Source organism: Caretta caretta, chromosome 3, assembly GCF_965140235.1.
Source record: "Caretta caretta isolate rCarCar2 chromosome 3, rCarCar1.hap1, whole genome shotgun sequence".
Taxonomy (NCBI): domain Eukaryota; kingdom Metazoa; phylum Chordata; order Testudines; family Cheloniidae; genus Caretta; species Caretta caretta.
This window is the reverse complement of record NC_134208.1, coordinates 122645911-122665656: the sequence shown is the minus strand read 5'-3', so window position 1 is coordinate 122665656 and position 19746 is coordinate 122645911. Positions and strand designations below refer to the sequence as shown.

The 19746-nt window shown below is 39.9% G+C and overlaps 1 protein-coding gene across 5 annotated transcripts in view; it reads left to right on the top strand.

Moving 5' to 3' along the window:
* Positions 1-19746, top strand: part of AGPAT4 (1-acylglycerol-3-phosphate O-acyltransferase 4) — a 122692-nt gene that overhangs the window by 86582 nt on the left and 16364 nt on the right. For all 5 annotated transcript variants that reach the window (XM_048844095.2, XM_048844094.2, XM_075126849.1 and 2 more), the window contains 3 exons: positions 3763-3865; positions 6387-6462; positions 17008-17206. In XM_048844095.2, the coding sequence (XP_048700052.1) occupies positions 3763-3865; positions 6387-6462; positions 17008-17206 (378 nt within the window). The remainder of the gene's footprint in view (positions 1-3762; positions 3866-6386; positions 6463-17007; positions 17207-19746) is intronic.

Below are 19746 nucleotides of genomic sequence, written 5' to 3'. Positions count from 1 at the left end.
TGAACCTTTTCGTGGGAAAAGGTTGGTGTAATTGGCTGGCCTTCTCCCCAGCTCACAAAGAACTCACTGTCGCACGCACAGTCTTTCCAGGCAGTTTTATTTCTCCAACATAAGCAAAATACCCACACAGTTCCTTGGCCCATTTGGGCTACAGCTCCCAGGGGATTTTCCCCTTTACCTCTCTGTCCTGCTTCAGGGCATCCTGCAGGAGTCTTCCATTCTCAGCTCACTGAGGACCATCCCCAAGAATTTCCTCTTGGAGGCCCTATTCCCTCAGAGGGTTCCCACTGCCTCCTCTCCCAGGGGACTCTGGTAGCCCCTCCCAGAGAACTTTCTGCTTCTTGCAGCTCAGTGGTTCAGACACACTGGTCCGTCTCTCTCTCATCTCTCTTCTCTTATTCCCCCCCGTCGTTAAGCCCAGGTGTCCTTTTTTTAAACCTAATTGAGGTCAGCTGTCCAGTCACAGATGCACTGACCCAGCTCCTTCTTAAAGGGACCCTGTGACAGTTTCAATGGCAATTTCTAAACTTTTTTCTTTTCTTTTTTTCCAAAATTTAAAATGGGAAATTCAGTGTCCTGTTTCAACATTTTCGAAACAAAATTCTGTTTTTCAGTTTGAAAATGCTTTGTTTTGAAATGTAGGTAAATTTATAGTAAAAGAAATGATGAAATAAAATAGGACAATCAAAAGAAACACTTTTACTATATGAAAAAAGGTTTTGGATTGGGTCAATTTCAATGTTTTCATTTCAATAATTTCAGTTTTTGAAAATTGTTACTACATTGATTTTTTTTTTGGTCCCAATTCGGCATGGGAAAATTGTTTGAAACCTCCAAAATTCACATGGGAAGGGAAAACCACTTCCTGCTGAACTCTAGTTATGGATTATAAAGTATTACTTTTTTAAAAAAAAAAAGAAAAAGTAATACCTGTTTCCCATATTCTGCACAAACATGGCCAATTCTTGAATAAGAAAACACAACTTGTATTAATGCCACCTTATTTATAGAAACTTTCTAGCAACTTCTGGTCTTGTTCAGTCTTTTTCTGACACCTCTATTTGTTGTGTTTTATAAATTTACACATTGTGCATTGTCTGTGCTTACCAAGTGGAAAAGCTTTGAACAAACAGAATTAATTTGAACAGTTACTTCACTTCCCAATAACAGTGTTAATCCAGAGTACAATATTAATTATGTCTTTTATTTGCCAGTGTCGTGCAAGCAACAAATGAGCTTATATCCTTAAAAAGTATTCCCTTCAGGACTGATTATCATACTTTAGGTTAGTCAGACGGAAAAGGAATCTATTTTCTTCCTCTGAAGACAAGCGCTAACTGTTATGTATATAGGGTAAGACAACAGAATGAATGCTGGGTAAATCCTGTTTTTATGGTTTCTGTGCTGCTAAGTAATGATTAACCTAACAGACTCCTTATTGCACAAGTCGCATTAAACTGTCTCATTACCACTGTTTTTATCCTTTAAGATGTAATACAGGGATTAATAAGCACTTTTTACCCAAAGAGGCTTTTAAAATATGAGACCTTGAAAACATGGATCCTTCCTATCTTTAGTGTGCAAACATGCAACTAGGAATGTGTTTCAGTGGGGGTTTCGTGTTTTTGTTTGGTTTTTATTTCCAATAATAAGTAGCAGCTGAAAACACCTTGCAAACATGGACACTTAAAACCAGGGCTGGGCTGGATTTCAGAGTGGAATATAAATAGTCTGCATATGGTGGCTGTTATTGCAGAACTGTGCCCTGCAGTTCTATACTAAACTCTAAAAGATCAAACCAAACTTCCTACACACGATGAACCCAGTTCTTTTCTCAACTGGTTTTACATCTAGTGACTTAAGTGGAATCACTCTGGATGTACCCAGGGGCAGGGATACCTGGGAGGAGAATTGGGCCATGTTGTTTGGGCTTGCTGAGCAGGCGTTAGGGTTTCCAGCTCAATATCTGTTCATACAGGATGTCTGATCCCACAGTTAGAGGAAAAATTCTATACAGTGCAAAGTCAAAATTTGTAACATGTTTCCAGGAGAGAGAATTAACAGATTTAGGGCTCGTCCACACAGACACTTAATTTGTGGCAAACTGGGGTGTAAATCCACCCCACACTAGCCTGCTACACATTGTGTCCCTGTGAACCCCGTTGCTGTACACTAATGGTTCCCTAGTGCTTTTTGACCTATCCCCTCCCCTTTCAAATGGGAGTAGATCAGGTCAGAAGAACCAACTGCCGTTCGCCAATTCTATGACCCGGAAGAGAAATAAAGTGTGTCAAAGGCTAACTCATGTATGAATCTACAGTAGTACCTCAGAGTTATGAACAGCTCAGGAATGGAGGTTGTTTGTAACCCTGAAATGTTTGTAACTCTAAATGAAACATTATAGTTGTTCTTTCAAAAGTTTACAGCTGAACAGTGATTTAATTCAGCTTTGAAACCTCACTATGCAGAAGGAAAATGCTGCTTTTAACTATCTTAATTTAAATGAAACCAGCACAGAAAGTTTCCTTACCCTTTCTAATCTTTTTTTAAACTTTCAATTTTTTTAGTAGTTTAACACCATACTATATTTTATTTGCCTTTTTCTTTTTTTGGGGGGGTGGGGGTCTCTGCTGTTGCCTACTTGTATGTTTCCAGTTTCAGATTAGGTGTGTGGTTGACCGGTCTTGTTTGTAACTGTGAGGTTCTACTGTATTTAGCGTCTGGACTTCTGAAGTCTCTTACTCTTCAAAATAAAATAAAACTCCTCCATCTCTGTAAACTATTCCTGTGCCCTTTCTCTCCCTCTCTCTGTCTCTAAGCTCCATAGCATTTTATTTTAATGAACTAGCAATATACTTTGCCTTTTTTTTATTGTTGCTGGGAAATATTCAGGCCATCTGTTGAATTACAGAAAGTTTTATTCCCTAGTTGTTGAGAGTTTGGCTGCAGTTTAGTTCCGTGAAATGCATATCCCAATGATTCTCATCTTAGTCATGTGTCTACATAGGAATTGCCAGATTAGATCAGCCTATAGCGAGTCTAAATTGGTATTCTGCCTCTGACAGTGGCTTGTAGCTAATGCTTCAGAAAAGGCTGCAAGAGCCCCATAATGGATGGAAAAACTGTGAGGAAAGTTTGTTCCTAACCTCTTGTATTGTAACACAAGAGGGTTTGTATCCCAACTAAACTTCTGTGTTTTCTAGATCAACTGTGGATGTTAGTCACTTAAATGACTAATTTATTTTTTAAATGCTATTAGGCTTTTGACCTCACTATCTTCTAGCAGTGACTTCAACAACTATTCACTTAATGCAAAAATGTATTTTCTTTTATCAGTTTTAAATTTGTTACCATTCAATTTCCTTGGGTGTCCTCTCGTTCTTGTATTAATCACCTCTAGTTTCTTCTCTTTCCCCTCTCTCACCCACCCACCTGTTCATCATAGGAGACAAAGATAACCCTTTTAAAAGTAAATTGTGTTGGTACTGGTCTTGAAAAACATGCTTAGATGCCCTGCTTCTACTAATGTGTATTTGAATTTGTCCCTTGTCATCTTGACATTGCTTACAACTTTAATTATGTCAGCTGCTGCTGGAGGCTATATGTTTAAATATACCCACTATCTGAGAGAGAATGAATATGGAAAATTGAAATTGTTCATGAAATGTCATTTCAAAGCACCTTAAATATAACCAAGACCACCCTATTAACTTTGAAAATTGATTTTACAAACAGTAAAACTGCTTTTTTTTTTCCTTGTAGTTTCAGCTGTGTATGATTCTACGCTCAATTTTAGAAATAATGAGAATCCAACTTTGCTGGGAGTTTTAAATGGGAAGAAATACCATGCAGATTTATATGTAAGGCAAGTTATCCATGCTCATGTTTTTCCATATACAGTGGTGTGCACTTTACTAACAAGCAGGGAAACGTTTTTTCTTGCAGGTAATTGATTATAAATTCATGTAAAACTTTCTTCAAAGGAGCTCAGGTGAACATTTATAGCTGTAAGTTTTCAAATTGTGTCACTATATGATAGGAGTCTTCAGAGTGCAGTTCCATATAGTTTTACAAGTTTGTTTTTCCTTAGCACAAAAGCATTGTTTAGTCTTTGATCAAATGCTGGATTGTTTATCTTGTGATGCACTTTCATTTTGGGAGAGCTGTTGTAAGCCATGGAAGAGTTTGTCCATTGCCTTAGTCTCTCTGCCCCAAGAATTGTATCTAGTTAGTTGCTACCAGTGGACATGTCATTGTTGTTTTGGGTGAGATCCTGACAGAGGGGTCGGCCTGTGTTTTGTGAGACCACTTCTGTGTAGGTACAAGTACATATCGTGTAAATAAAACAAGTTACAATAAGACATACCTGGACTCCATGTCCCGGATTTCTCTACCAACCAGCAAGGTCCCATAATCTGCCATCACTTGGCGGAGGTGTGATTATATGTAGGACCTTATTCACAGTCTCGGTTCCACCAGCAGAATCTAGGTGACAGGTCACTGAAGCTAGAGAGTCCACCAGGAGTGGAAGTATAATGCTCTAATCCCTGCTATACCGGGAAACCTACAGCACTGCCCACAAAAGGGAGATGTGCTGATTCAGATGCAGCTTCCAAGCAGCAGTTCTTGGCCACAATATGAAGCTGCCATCTGTAGCTGGAATCCCTGTGAATTGAAACGTTGTGTTAATTCAATTGGCTAATGCTCCTTTGTTTGTGTTTTGGGGGTTACTTTCATGAGCACAGAACATCAGCTGATAGGTACCCTGCTATGCTTTTCAGGTGTTTAATGGCACTTGTAGCACAATTTTTTCCCCTCAAAATTCAGAATTTTTCAACTAGATCTAATAGGAAGCCACTGTATATACACACCCCTGAGTATCCACACAGTGCCAGTGGAAAATATCGAGATAGCTACAAGCTCTCGAGAGAATTTGAGGGGAGAGGTTGCTACCAAACCCATTAGCACGCCCTAGAATCCCTGTGTGATGCCTGAAGGATGTGATCAGGTGGCCAGCTCATATACTGCTCACAAGTGAGCAGCTTGTTCTAACCACAGGTGTTCAACAGTCCTTCTAAAGTAGGATATGTGCCTCCCTGCATGCGTCCCTTCTCCTTTTCCTCCAGGCTGTGAGCCCTGTATCATCCTGAGGGTGGCTCTGGAAACACAGATTAGCTGTACATGGCCCTCACTAGTCCACCGTTCCTCTGCCTCTTTGAACTTCCTGCATAGATCCTGAAGTAAGCGCAGGATTGGGCACTAAACTTCTCCTTTCCGGTCACTGCTTCAAGATCAACGCTGATAAGTTTGATCCTGGAAGCATCATATTTGCTCAGCAAAGTGTTTCAAGGTCTTGCTGATCATGAGACAATTTGCATTTTTAAGATTCTGATCTTGTTTCTGATACCTGTTTCCACTTAAATTATTGTATCACTTTAACAGCTGCTGTCTCATGGATTTCTAGAGAAAAAGAATGTTTTCCACTGAAAGCCTGCACTCCAGCTTGCCAATTGTGAAACAAGTATTAGTTTCTATTTGTAGCAGTTCTCAAGATGGGAGAATTGGACTTTTGAGGGCACGGGAATTATGTTAATCATAACGTTTTTTCTAATATCTGGTATCTTGTGAATTGCTGGGACTTTTGAATGGCTGCTTCGTACCATTACAAAGCCCAAAAAATTGCAGCTTTTCAAAGACACAGAACATGCATTTCTGGTGGTGGTGGTGATTTATGGGCAATTCGATTTTAAAATTTTCACTGGTGCCTTAGGCTAGCAGGTGCTCTGGGTACTGTTCTAGAAGTGAACATTGTCAAGTCCTTGTCCAAGGCCAATGTAATTTTCATTCCCAGAGGTGGTTGTAGTTTTTCATAGGTATCTCCTTTTCTTACTGGTAAATTACAATTGAAATAAAGCAAATGTTTTTTATAAAGACATTTTAAGCACTGGGAATAGCTGTTCCAAAAGCACTAAATATGATTGACCCTAATTGCAAAGGGAAACAAGTTTTACCTCCGAGTGCTCAGTTGTTAAACAAAATCTTGGGATGACTTAATCTGTGAGGTAGGAAGTTAACCTATTTGAAACTTTTATGTAGAAATATAGAAATGCAAACCATCATCCTATTAACTGGAAGAAGTCTTTATTGAGCTGCAAGTTTTACAGTATATTTCTAGCTCCAGATATTTCTAAAGACTGTTTATGGCTCTTACACTTAAAACTACACATCACTGTGTCCAAAATTTGTACCTCAAAAGGCAGAACTAAAAGGAAAAAAATAATTAGTAAAGTAAATGAGTAGTAGTTTAATTAGATAGCAGTTTTAAGATCCACATTAAACAATATGAGTGTACTTTTTCTTTACTATCTCTTCTTTACTGTTTGCAGACGGATTCCATTAGAGGAAGTCCCAGAAGATGAACAGGAATGTTCTAAGTGGCTTCACAAACTCTATCAAGAAAAGGTTGGTTTATTATTTGGAACCACTAGATTAAGACAAATAATTTACATTAATATTATCATGCATACTGCAGCAGGGCTTTTTAGTAGGGCAGGTGTTCTTTCTCCATACACAAAAAGCAGCCTTATACTGTCAGTCAGTCAGGATCACCTTTATTTTAAATTAAAAGAACATAAGTAAAGGTTCAATGAGAGAACAGAGGAATACAAAATGGTAACTGCCTCTGAATCATGGAGAAGGCATTTAAAAGTGCTGTATGCAAGAAAACCTCATAACTGATTCTCTCTGGGTACACTGCAGATAAAAGATTCAATATTCCCACTCGTGAATTTGGGAATATTTTTTTTAACAGAGTCACAAAAATAATTTTAGAATGGGCTGAGCACCTGTCTCTGCTACAGGATGTATAGGAGACATACACTTTAAAAAACGAATATTAATTTAGGACATGTTAATGATAAAAATAGGTATGTCAGTGTTTTTCTGCTAATGGAGTGTGGCATCTTTAGAGTGGCAGAACTGCTCAGCTTCTGGGTTTTCCTAGTCTATAAACATAGGAGGCAATGTTTTGCGGGTCTATTAGTTACGCACCCCAAACTCCCATTTCAGTCAATGGGAGTCAGTATGTGCAAGGAATATGGGTCTAGTCTGATTAGCCAGGAAATGTATGAGTGACATCTTTTGATGTATAATAATATAGGACTTTTCAGACCCAGAGATGGCTATGGGGTCTGCCAAGACCCGTTTCATGTACAACGTATCGATGGAATAGTAAGCCACCTGCTATACCACTTATTGTGTTTCTGTATTCAAACTGTTTGTGTAAAGGACATTTTTCCTGAACTGGTTAAGCTCTAGCCCCGTTCTTGGCTTCATCCATAACTCCCTTAAGCAGTTTATTAATATGGACATACAGTATAAATTACTTTCAAGTCTTGTAGACATAGTTCTGTCAGCTTTGTCTTTGGGCTCCTCCCCTCCTCACTGGCTCCAAAGTCATGGTACTGAGGCCTGGTTTGAGAGGGACATAAATGGTATATTTCCACAGTAAGTATATTAAGTCACCTTCTGCCTTATGACCTTGTGGAAGGTATAAAGTAAACACACGTGGTCCTTTCATGGGTCACTAATATGCCACTTTTTACTACTCTCTACCATGTGGTGGCTTTTTCCCTAGAATTTCTGTCCCCAAGATAATATCTAGTCAATTGACAATAGAATGCTTGAACTGAACAAGGTTGTGATTATTGCTTTCCAGTTCCTCCCCTACGTCTGTCTCCCTGTCACAGCCTTTATATTACTTATCAAATATCTTATTGATCTCTTTCTTACCGGCTAATGTTCAGGCAATGCCAGTAAATAGTTTAAAAATATCCTGTACTAGGTTCACAAATAGGCTGGGTATGCAGTATAATTTCTTCTATGTAATATACGCTGGGCTACATCCAGTTATTTATAAAGCCTAATATTCCATTAAGTATAGGAAGGAAGAATATGCAGCTCTGTGCAGCCAATTCTTCCTCTGTCTGAGGGGAATCCTTAAAAAGATTAAGGTCTGAGCCTGCTCCCACGCCTCTTGTACTCCAGTGAAACTCCACTGATTTCGTTGCATTTATTCCGGACTCTCGCGAGTGTATGTGAGAGCAGAATCAGGCTCTTACTCAAAATCCATATTCTCCCCAGAGCTGGAGGCAGACAGTTTTGAGAGAAAGGAACTCTTGATTGCTTCTTCAAGAAACTGTGGAGGAAAAACCATAATTCCCCCTAATTTTTTGACCACCATTTTTTTTAAAGTATATATTTTTAAGTTGGATAATAAGTAACAGAGCCACGTTAGGGATATTTATATTTTCAGATTATTTATTTATTTTTGAAAACTTAACAAATGATATATTTAAAGGGGCAATGATGCACTGCAAGATATGTACTTATCAGCCAACCTATGTATGAGTGGGATACCTTTAAAAATGAGGTGAGGCACCCCAAGGTGGGCATCTGTTAGCTGCTGAGTATATTCCCTGATGCCTGTCCTGTGTTGCTGGACATACTACTGTATGTTGTTGTGTTTTATTTCCCTTGAGGCAATGTATTTCTTTGGCCTGTTGCAGTGTACCCGGGGCACGCCAGAATTACTGTTTAAATGTTAAGGACTCAGTCCTGCAAAGTGCTGAGTGCTCCAGCCATGATCCAGCAAAGCACCAAAGCAGAGGATTTACTTTAAGCACTTGAGTAAGGGGTTGATCCTGCTTCCATGTAGTCAGTGGAAAAACTCCAGTTTGACTTGAATGGTGCAGGATCAAGCCCTAGTTTCTCCTAAGATCACTGTACTATGCAAGTGCTTAAAGTAAGGCATGAATCAAGTCCAGAGTAATGTTTGCCTTGCAGGATCCAGGCATAAATCCACACAATATTGATAAATGTCCTCTATGTTGTTTGGATTAATGGGTTTGAATAAATGAGGGAATTTTCAGGGTAGTTAATGGAAACCAGTGGACATGATCCTGTTTCCTTAGACAAGGAGGTTCTACTGCATTATCACCTTCTTGTCAAGTTTCAGTTATGCATTCTCTAATCAGAGATGCCATTTGTTGCATTCTGGGATGCAATCCAGACCAGTGAGGGGTCATCACTGTCTGCACTGCAACTTTGGGTGCCACAAATCGGCTTCCAGCTTGCAGATCACACCCTGAGTGTCTGTGTGTAGCTACAGCCCTGGTCCAGCAGCTCTGACTTCAGAGCCTGTCAGCAACACTCCAGTCACACTCTGGCTTCCACCTGCCTGGTTTACGACTTGCATGGTGGCCCCAACACACTCCCAGTCCTGGATTTGGCCCCAAACATGTGTTCTCCATTGTCCAGCCCTCTCCAGATACTAAAGGTCTGTTGCCGCTGCCCAGTTCGCTATTTTAACTGGAGTTACCGAACAGTTAAGTTTAAACTCAACATTGGATTAGTTTTAATTTTAAAAAACCCAGATTTATTTAACTACAGAGCGAGGTTTTAAGACAGTACAAGTATAAGGCATTAAAGTCAGAAATAGTTAAAAGAGAAATAAATATCAACATTTTTCTAGTGCTAAAACTTAACCAGCTAGACTTGGATCAAGGTAAAATCTTTACCGTGTGTTCCCAGCACCAGTGATGACCAAATTCTCAGGTCAGGATCTCCCCCATCATCAAAAAGCTGGTTCCTTTATAGTCTTAGGTGAAAGAGAGAGGGATGGAGGTTTTAAGAACAGGTTAGACAAACACCTGTCAGAAATGGTCTAGTTATTACTTAGTCCTGCCCTGAGTGCAGGGGACTGGACTAGATGACTTCTCAAGGTCCCTTCCAGTCCTACACTTCTATGATTCTATGGAGAGATGCCTTGGGGTGGTTTTGCCTTCACTTTTACAGTCCAGTCACCCTTTGAAGTAGATATTTCTGGGACTTACCCCTCCAAACAAAGTTTATTCAAACAGTGAAGAAGGTGACATGGAGTTTGGTGGTGAAAGTGGCTCCAGGCTCTTTCTTCTCCCCTGTGTATGCTGAAATGTAGATTTGCCTTGTGTCCTGTCATTTCCCCCCTTTCTGACTCAAGGACCCTGTTTACTACTTGTATGTAAATTGAGGTAAACACACACTCCTTTCAGAGGAACAGCCGTGTTAGTCTGTATTCGCAAAAAGAAAAGGAGTACTTGTGGCACCTTAGAGACTAACCAATTTATTTGAGCATGAGCTTTCGTGAGCTACAGCTCACTTCATCAGATGTTTACCGTGGAAACTGCAGCAGACTTTATATACACACAGAGAATATGAAACAATACCTCCTCCCACCCCACTGTCCTGCTGGTAATAGCTTATCTAAAATGATCAACAGTTGGGCCATTTCCAGCACAAATCCAGGTTTTCTCACCCTCCACCCCCCCCCACAAATTCACTCTCCTGCTGGTGCTAGCCCATCCAAAGTGACAACTCTTTACATAATCAAGTCGGGCTATCCTTTGTTTAGGATAGACCTGTTTAACAATTTTTGCCTACTCAGGGCAATGTGAGTTTGAACATGTGCTAACTATATCATATAGGGGGAATTCATAATTTTACATATAATGTTGTTTCATACATTTCTCCGTGATATTTACCATCAAGTTATTAGTTTTCAAATGATACCTCACAAAGCATATTTTGTACAAAGATTTTTGCAGTAGTGTGTAGAATGTAAATGCAGGGGTGTGTTCCATTTCAGTTTGGTTCATTTTCTGGTTTAGCCATTATAGCAAACCTAACAAACACAGCCTTTGCAGATAAATGGCCCTGGCAATGGAAACAAATATCACTTATTCCTAGCAGAAACGCTTTGCTAAAGATTACAAATGTATTGGAAATAATGTTGAATTTGTCCTCCACACATACACCATGTAGTAATATGAATTATCAGTATGCTATTAGCTTTTTATTGATATTTTACATGACACTTTTAGATACAGGCTGTGACCTTAGTGAGTTGGGGTATATTCAACTGTCCAGGCCAGCTGAAACTCACTACCCATACCAGTGAGCATTGGGACCTGTTAAGGTCATCTCTCCAACACAGAATGCAGATCAGAGGAGCCCCAATATATACTATTTTTTAAAACCATGATTTTTGAGTGCTGACCAGACATGCCATACCTGTGGAAAAAAATACAGAAATTGGCCTTAGTTTTGGCTTAATTGGCTTGTGAGTTGCTTGTTGGCTAGTTTTTGGCTTGTTCCTTGTTTGGTTTGTAGCCTGTTGCTGCTTCTTCTTCTTTTTTTTGGATTGGCTCCGGGAAAGAAGGGGAGAGAGTCAGGGGTGCCCAGAGGGCCCACCACAGTCCCAGACTGCACTTCAGGGGGATCTAGTCACACAGAGTGTTGGGGTTCTTAGGGATTATTTTGGCCTTGTTTTAAAATGGGATTCGCTTGATTTTTGGCTTATTGTGAAAGTTGGGGTGCTTATTTACCACATGAAAGTTGGCAACTGTGGTACTGACTTTCTTTTTAGATGCTGTGAGTTGGCAATATGGCAGTCAGCAAAAAATTTCTTTTCCACAGCAAACCTTCCACTCTCAGTGAGCACAAACACAATTTTAACTCTCAACAAACACACTGTAACCCCAGAATCTTTCTTCCACCAAAACAAAGGAGTATGCTTCAAAATGGCCTTTTATTCTTCTGACCTTTTGCTCCTTCTACTATATGCTCCTGTAGATGCTAGTCCCTGATGAATGGAACCCATTTTGTTATACAAGAGTGATTGATTGTGCTTTCCTATTTCCTGGGTAAATTAACTGAGGGGTTAAACAAATAGGCAGCAGCTGTGGCAACCCAATTATCTGAACAAATGGGGAGTTGAGTGTAATTCAGATGAAAATATGTTCATATTATTGAGCTCCAGTAAAACATTCGATTTTTTTCAACTTCAACTTTCTAATTGAACTATGTACATAGTTAGGAGATAGAGACAGTAATTCCGTCCATGGGACACATCTGCATAGTGGAGCAATCTGTTAATCAAGTTTGAAGAGTTGGTTCTTCTGGAGTAGCAAAATTTTATATCTTTCGTCGATATGGCATATTTTGCTAATGGACTAGGTGGCACAGAGAATTAATGCAATGGTTTTTCAGCCTCTGAACACCAGAGCGCACATGGCATAGACCCAGGTGGACGTTGAATTTATTGGTCTTGCCCCAGTCCTTAGTGAACATGCTCCCACAACACAATTTGGCATGACGATCGATGGCAAATTGCCATGGAGATTAATGGTGGAGTTAGCAACGTGCATCTATAGGAGAGTGGGGAAATCCATAGGAGAACACTATAAGTAAGCATACAAATATTATATTAACAGCATCTTTTCCTCTCTCGTGGGTTTCTTCATGTGTGGGGATACTTGGGGCCCCTAATCCTGGACTTCCCTTAAGCAGATATATCTTTCAGCATGCTCAGAAAGTCACCAAATTTGGGCTGTTGTGACCTTCAAATCCCCCTCTTGGTCCGAAAGTTCCAAAATCTGAATCCTGTTTGGGTTAATCAGAAATAAAAATTGGAGAAAAACCATATCCGAATCTTTACATATTTTAAAAAAAGATTCGGATATGTTTTTTTCTCTCCAATTTTTATTTCTGACTAACCCAAACAGGATTCAGACTTTGGAAATTTTAGACCGAGGGGGGATTTGAAGGTTGCAACAGCCCAAATTTGGTGACATATATATTCATAGGGCTTCAGGACAAACATTAGTAGGCATTTCTGTTCTGATGTAAAAACAATCACCTAACGCACTTTAGCAACTGGAAATAAAAGGAAAACAGATAGAGCAACAAAACTCATGTAATTCAAAAATTTATCAGCTGATCCTGCGGAGTGTCTCCTGCGAAGTGCTGAACACCCTTGAGTCACTGATTTCAGTTGAAATTGAGAGTATTCAGCTCTTTCAAGGGGGTCGGGTTCATAATTTCATTGTACACAAAATTGTGATTATTTAAACAAATTTCAGCTCATTCAGTTTGACTTTTCATCAGGTAAAGTTACTTTATTGTATTAATGACACCAGCATCTGAGGGTCAAAGTGGAAAATACATTTTGGGATAATAAAAGGAGCAAGATAAATATTTTTGATAGTTTAGACCCCCTGAGCCCATTCCTTATCTCTCACGGGTATAAATCAGGAGTGACTCTATTGAAATCAATTAAGTACCTCCATGTAGAATTAAATCCACACAATTTAAAAGGACATAAGTACGCATGTGGATTTTGCTGGTAGCTGACAGAAAGATACCAGTAAGGGTTGCCAGAACAGACACACGGTTTCAGTAGTGGTGTTGCACCAATGCCAAACAGGTAATACAACTTCCTTACTCTTACAAGAGATTCCCCTGTTTAGGCATCAAAGGATCACACTAGCCGTTTTGGCCACAGTGTTGCATTGAAAACTCATGTTCATCTGATTATCCACCCTAACCCCCAAGTTCTTTTCAGACCCATTGCTTCTCAAAGTACAGTCCCCCAGCCTACATTCTTTGTTCCTAGATGTATGACGTTACTTTTAGCCATACTAAAACACATTTGTTTGCTTGGACCCAGTTAAGCAAACCAGATGGCTTTGTATCAGTGACTTGTCCTCTCATTAATTATCCCGTCACCAATATTTGTGTCACCTCATACTTTATCAGAAATGATTTTATATTGTCTTCCAGGTCATTGACAAAACTTTTAAATAGCATAGGGCCAAGAACCAATCTCTGTGGAATGCCACTAGAAACACACCCACTTGATAATTCCCCATGTACAATTATGCTTTGAGACCTATCAGTTAGGCAGTTTTTAATCCAGTTAATGCTTATTTTTAATTCATTGAAGAGGGCTCAGAGAAGAGTCACAAGAATGATTAAAGGATTGGAAAAGGTGCCTTAGAGTGTTGGACTCCAGGATCTTAATATGTTTAGTTAACAAAGATAATCTTAAGGAATGAGTTGATCGCAGTCAATAAGTGTGTGTGTGTGTGTATATGTATGTGTATATATATGTATGTATATATATATATATACCCACACACACACACACACACACACATCAAATTTCTATGGAAAAGAAATTTGATGGCAGAGGACTCTTCCATCTATCAGACAAAGGTATAATAAGAGTTGGACGTTGAAGCTAGACAAAATCAGTCTATAAATAAGATGCACAGTTTTAACAGTGAGGGTAATTAACAATTTACCAAGGTTTGTGGTAGATTCTCTGTCAATGGAAATCTTACCATTCAGATTGGATGTTTTTTCTAAAATATATGCTCCAGTTCAGCGGTTCTCAAACTTTAGCAACCCAAGCACCCCCATTTTGATTTAAAATTTTTCACTGACCCCCAAGTCCCCTGCTCTGCCCCAGGTCCTGCCCCCACTCCAACCTTTCCCCTCAGGCCACATCCCAACCCCACCTCTTCCCTGCCTTGCTCCTCTCCTTCCCTCCCAGTGCCTCCTGCATGCTGCTGAACAGCTGTTCCCCGGCGTACAAGAGGCACTGGGAAGGAGAGGGAATAGTTGATCAGCAGGCCAGCAGCCCCGGACATGATTCTACCACCTCCACCGAGTGTGCCCCATCCCCACTCCTCTGCCTCCTTCCCAGCGCTTTCTGCAGGCCCCAGGGAACAGCTGTTCCCAGGTGTGCAGGAGGCACTGGGAGGGAGGCAGAGGAGTTGATCAGTGGGGCCTGCGGGCCTCCTGGAGTACACTCACGGACCCCGGTTTGAGAAGTGCTGTTCCAGTTCACACAGGAATCAGCTCAGATGAGTCCTATAGCCTGTGATATGGAGGAGGTCAGTCTAGGAGATTATTATGGTCCCTTCTGGCCTTATGTCTATGAAGAGCCCTATCCAGCACTTAGGTAAAACTAGATTTGAGTTGGAGATTTGACTAAGTAAAAAGTGCTGAACTAAGTAAAAGGCCCTTTAATTAATGAAATGGAAAGAGATGCACAAATGTGACAGTGTTGAATTATTTCTAATAAATGTGCTTTAACTGATGAAGCACTGACAGGAATCATCCTGAAATGTGGGAACACATTACCAAAATAAATTTCAGTAAATGTTTGTTTTAATAGATTTTTTTTTTTAATATTCTCAGTGGAGATTTTTGCTGAATCACATCACTTGCATCAGGCTGACTTAGTGCTTCAGGACTTGATGTAATATTTTTAACAAATTTAAGCTACTTATGGATGCCATGGTTAAAGAGTGACCTTATAAAAACCTAGAAATCTAGGCAGACAGGTTGGCTCAGATTCCAACAACCTTATCTGCAAAGTTCTGTGAAATTCCTCACAGCAAGAAACTTGGCTCCATAACTGAATGGAGGCAATCCAGCTTAACCAGGCTATCCATGACATTGTGGATGCACTGGTAAAGGTGAAGAAATCTGAGTCCTTGCACCTATTATGTAAGTCAGTCTCAAACCTCTTGCGGAGAGCAAGGCTAAACACTTGCTTTCGTAGTGCAGAATCCCCCTAGTGGTGGTGTCTATAACAGCAAGGGAAAATTAAGAATTCCTGACTAATGCTGGTATTTAGAATCATAACTATATGTGACATGACATAAGCCACTCATTATTAGTATATTTAGGTTAACCTGCTCATAAGCCAGACCTTCAAGGCACTTAAAAGGAAATTTCATATTTTGGGTAATTTGCCCAAGACAGTTAATTGACCATAATGATTCCAGTTCATTCTAATTCACAGTCAAGAAAAGGCATGTAATACATTTCTTTAATCTCCCTAAAAATAAAGAGTAACATTTTAAGTATTATATAATCTTTTGAAAGTTGTATGTTCACTTGGAGTTAGATAAAACAGCAGTAGCCTGTAATTGCTCAAATTATTATTGATTAAAGAATTACTAGAGTAAATTAGAGTTTAAGAACATGTAAAAGAACAGAAATTAAATGACCTTTACTAAGTTGTTTGGGGCAATGCTGGCTACTGAAGAGTTATTAATTAGTTCTGTCACAAAGCTAGCTAAGTAACTTGATGGACAGGGAGATACGGCCGCATTCTGACTTCTCTTACAATGTTTTTCACACTGGTGTAAATCCATTCAACTTCAGTGAATTTTTTCTCCTGGTAAACATTGCTGCAGGGGCTGGATGCTCCATCCCAAAGCCAGTTGGAGGGTTTTTTCCATTGACTTCAGTGGGAACAGGTAAAGTGGTGAGCTTGAGCTGAGAAAGTAGCTAAGGGCCACATGCTTCTCTCTGTTATATGATGTAGGGGATGGCCTTGGAATTAAGACCTTCACTGCTACAAGCACAACCCTCTCCTACTAACGGTAACAGGAAAAAGTCCTCTAGTTGAAAACCAGATGAGATTCAAACCTCTTATGTGGACAAGTCTCTACAGCAGTGGTGGGCAGCCTGTGGTAATCCGCTAACAGGCCGTAAGACAGTTTGTTTACATTGACCGTCCGCAGGCACGGCTGCCCGCAGCTCCCATTGAATCTGGGTTACGCTGGCAGCATCAGTCTACTGCCAAAAAGGTGGGTGTTGAGGAAAAACATTCTTTGGAGGACGAGGCCAGCTGGCACTACCCTGAACTCCCATTTGGAATGTGGAAACCGTTTAGATACAAATTGCAGAAAACATTAGAAAATGGAGGGTTTGGTGATGAGAGCATTCCTAGACATTTCTGTGATGTACCAAGGGTATTTGTCTGATGGCTATCACTGTTGTCTGTAGGTACAGCAGTCCTGTACCTATTGGTGTAAGGATGTACACAGAATTGAGTACAGTCAGGCTGGATGCTCATTAAAACTGCAGACTTGCGGGAATGTAGAGTCATCTAAAAGAGCAAAGGAAGGGAAGGGAACACTAATCAGTGTGTACTCAGGAGCATGAACTTTCATTCACTAAAAAGCACAAGATTTCCAGCCATCACTTGGTGTTTGATCTTCTTTTCAGAATAACTACTGTTCAGCAAAAGAAATATCAGAATTATAAAAGACTGCTCTTCTGTTATCTAGTAGGGATTCAAATGTTACATTTCTTTGTTCTAACCAGGATGCCTTTCAAGAAGAATACTACCGAACAGGAACCTATCCAGCTACTCCCATAGTGCCACCTCGGCGGCCATGGACTCTTTTGAACTGGCTTTTCTGGGCCTTATTGCTGCTATATCCTTTATTCCAGCTCCTTATCAACATGGTCAGCAGTGGATCATCACTGACGCTGGCTAGTTTTGCTTTTGTCATCATTGTGGGTAAGTTGTTTGAGAATCACTTGAGGAATAGCTCTTTAAAAGGGCAAAGGCCCATCTTTCATTTTTTTGCTGGGTACTATTTGCACTTGCCTAATGAATTTCCAGATGCAAATCAGATGTAATTTCCTGGTGCATATTTGCACTTACAATCAGGTAATTAGGGTGCAGGTCTCCAGACTTACACCCACAATTCAGTTGCTAATGTAAAAATGTGGGTGTAGATTTAAAATGTGGGCTGTAGACAGACCAGTCCAGAAGCTGTGCTGTTCCAGTGCATGTGAGAGAACTGGAGTTTGTGGATGTGGGCACAGCTGCACTGCACCTTAAAATAATAATGAGTGAATCTCCGTACGTTGCTTCTCTGAACTGTCTAACCTTCTGGAGTCTGCAAAATTGAGCTGGAAATTTCTCAGGAAAATCCTGTTTCTGAACTTCCAACCCTGAACTGGGTAAGGAAATGGAGGGGAGGGGAGGGGAGTAAAAGTGGAAATTGTTATTCATACTTACACAAAACTCCAGAGTTTGGAAAAATGATTGAATTGCTTTATTTCATTTAAACCAGTTTGATTGGCCCTACCTGGCACTGAATAATTAATGGAATATATTTGTAATTAGCACTCAGAGAGCGTTCCTTCCTGCCCCTCCCCAGACTCTCATTATTGTGGCTAAAGATAAAATTATTTGTTGGTGGCTGTGAGGTTGTAACACACAATCTGAAAGTGTCATTGTTTTAGTATTGCCTGATATCCATGCTACAGAGAGCCCTGTCATACACAGAGAGTATTCCTATTGACTTTTGTGGAATCCCTTGTGAGGAAAATGAGCAGGCATTGGGCCACATTTCATTACTATTATTTTTTTTAAATTAAAGATGGCTACAAACCAAAACTTTGGTGCCAAATTCCCCTGAGCTTGGGGGAGTGTAGATGGAGTTTGAACTTCATGTCTCAGGTCTGATTTCATAGAATCATAGAAATGTAGTGCTGGAAGGGACCTTACTAGTCATATAGTCTGATGCTCTGTGCTGAGGCAGGACCCAGTGTATCTAGACCATCCCTGGTAGGTGTTTGTCTAGCTTGTTGTTAAAAACCTCCAATGCTGCGGGGGATTCCATGGCTTCCCTTGGAAACCTATTCTAGTACTTAACTATCTGTATAGTTAGAAAGTTTTTTCTAACTTAAATCTCCCTGACTGCAAAGTAAGCTGATAACTACTTATTGTACCTTCAGTGGACATGGAGAACAATTGATCACTGTGCTCTATAACTGCCCTTAATGTATCTGAAGACGTATCAAGTCCTCTCTGTCTGCTTTTCTTAAGGCTAAACATGACCAGTTTTTTTAACCTTTCCTCATACGTCAGATCTAAATCTTTTATCATTTTTATTGCTCTCTTATGGATTCTCTCAAATTTGTCCACATCTTAGTGTGATGCCCCAAACTAGACACAGTGCTCCAGCTGAGGCCTCACCAATGATGAGTACAGCAGGATAGTTACCTCCTATGTCTTACATATTACTCTCCTGTTAATACACCCAGAGTAATATTTGCCTTTTTCACAACTGCCTCACATTGTTGACTCCTATTCAATTTGTGATCCACTCTAACCCCCAGATCCTTGTCAGCAGTACTACCACCTGACATGCATCTGAAGAAGTGGGTATTCACCCACAAAAGCTTATGCTCCAATACGTCTGTTAGTCTATGAGGTGCCACAGGACTCTTTACCACCTGCCCAGTTATTCCCTATTTTGAGGTTGTGTGTTTGATTTTTCCTTCATAAGTGAAGTACCTTGCACTTGTCTTCATTGAATTTCACCTTGTTGAAGTCAGGCCAGTTCTCCAGTTTGTCAAGATCATTTTGAATTCTAATCCTGTTCTCCAAAGTGCTTGCAATCCATCCCAGGTTGGTGTCATTCAAAAATTTTATAAGCATACTCCCACTCCATTATCCTAGTCATTAATGAAAATAGTGAATAGTACCAAACACAGGACAGACCTCTGTGAGCTCCATGAGATGCATTCTACCAGTCTGACAGTGAACCATTGATAACAACTACTTCTTGAGTATGGTCTTTTAACCCGTTGTGCACCCACTTTATAGAAATTTCATCTAAACCAATTTTTAAAAATTTGCTTATGATAATGTCAAGTGGAATTGTGTCAATGCATTACTAAAATCAAGATATATCATGTCTACTTTTCCCCCATCCACTAAGCTAGTAATCCTGTCAAAGAAGGAAATTAGGTTGGTTTGGCATGATTTCTTCTTGACACAGCCATGCTGGCTAATATTTATATAATCCTCTCTTATCCTTTAGGTGCTTAAAAATTGATTGTTTAATAATTTGTTCCAGTATTTTTCTAAGTATTGAAGTTAGGCTGACTGGTCTGTAATTCCCCAGGTCCTTTTTGTTCCCATTTTTAAAGATAGGTACTATGTTTGCTTTTCTCTAGTTCGCAGGACCTTACCCATCGTCCAGGAGTTCTCAAAGATAATTGCCAACGGTTCTGAAATTGCTTCAGCTAATTCCTTAAGTA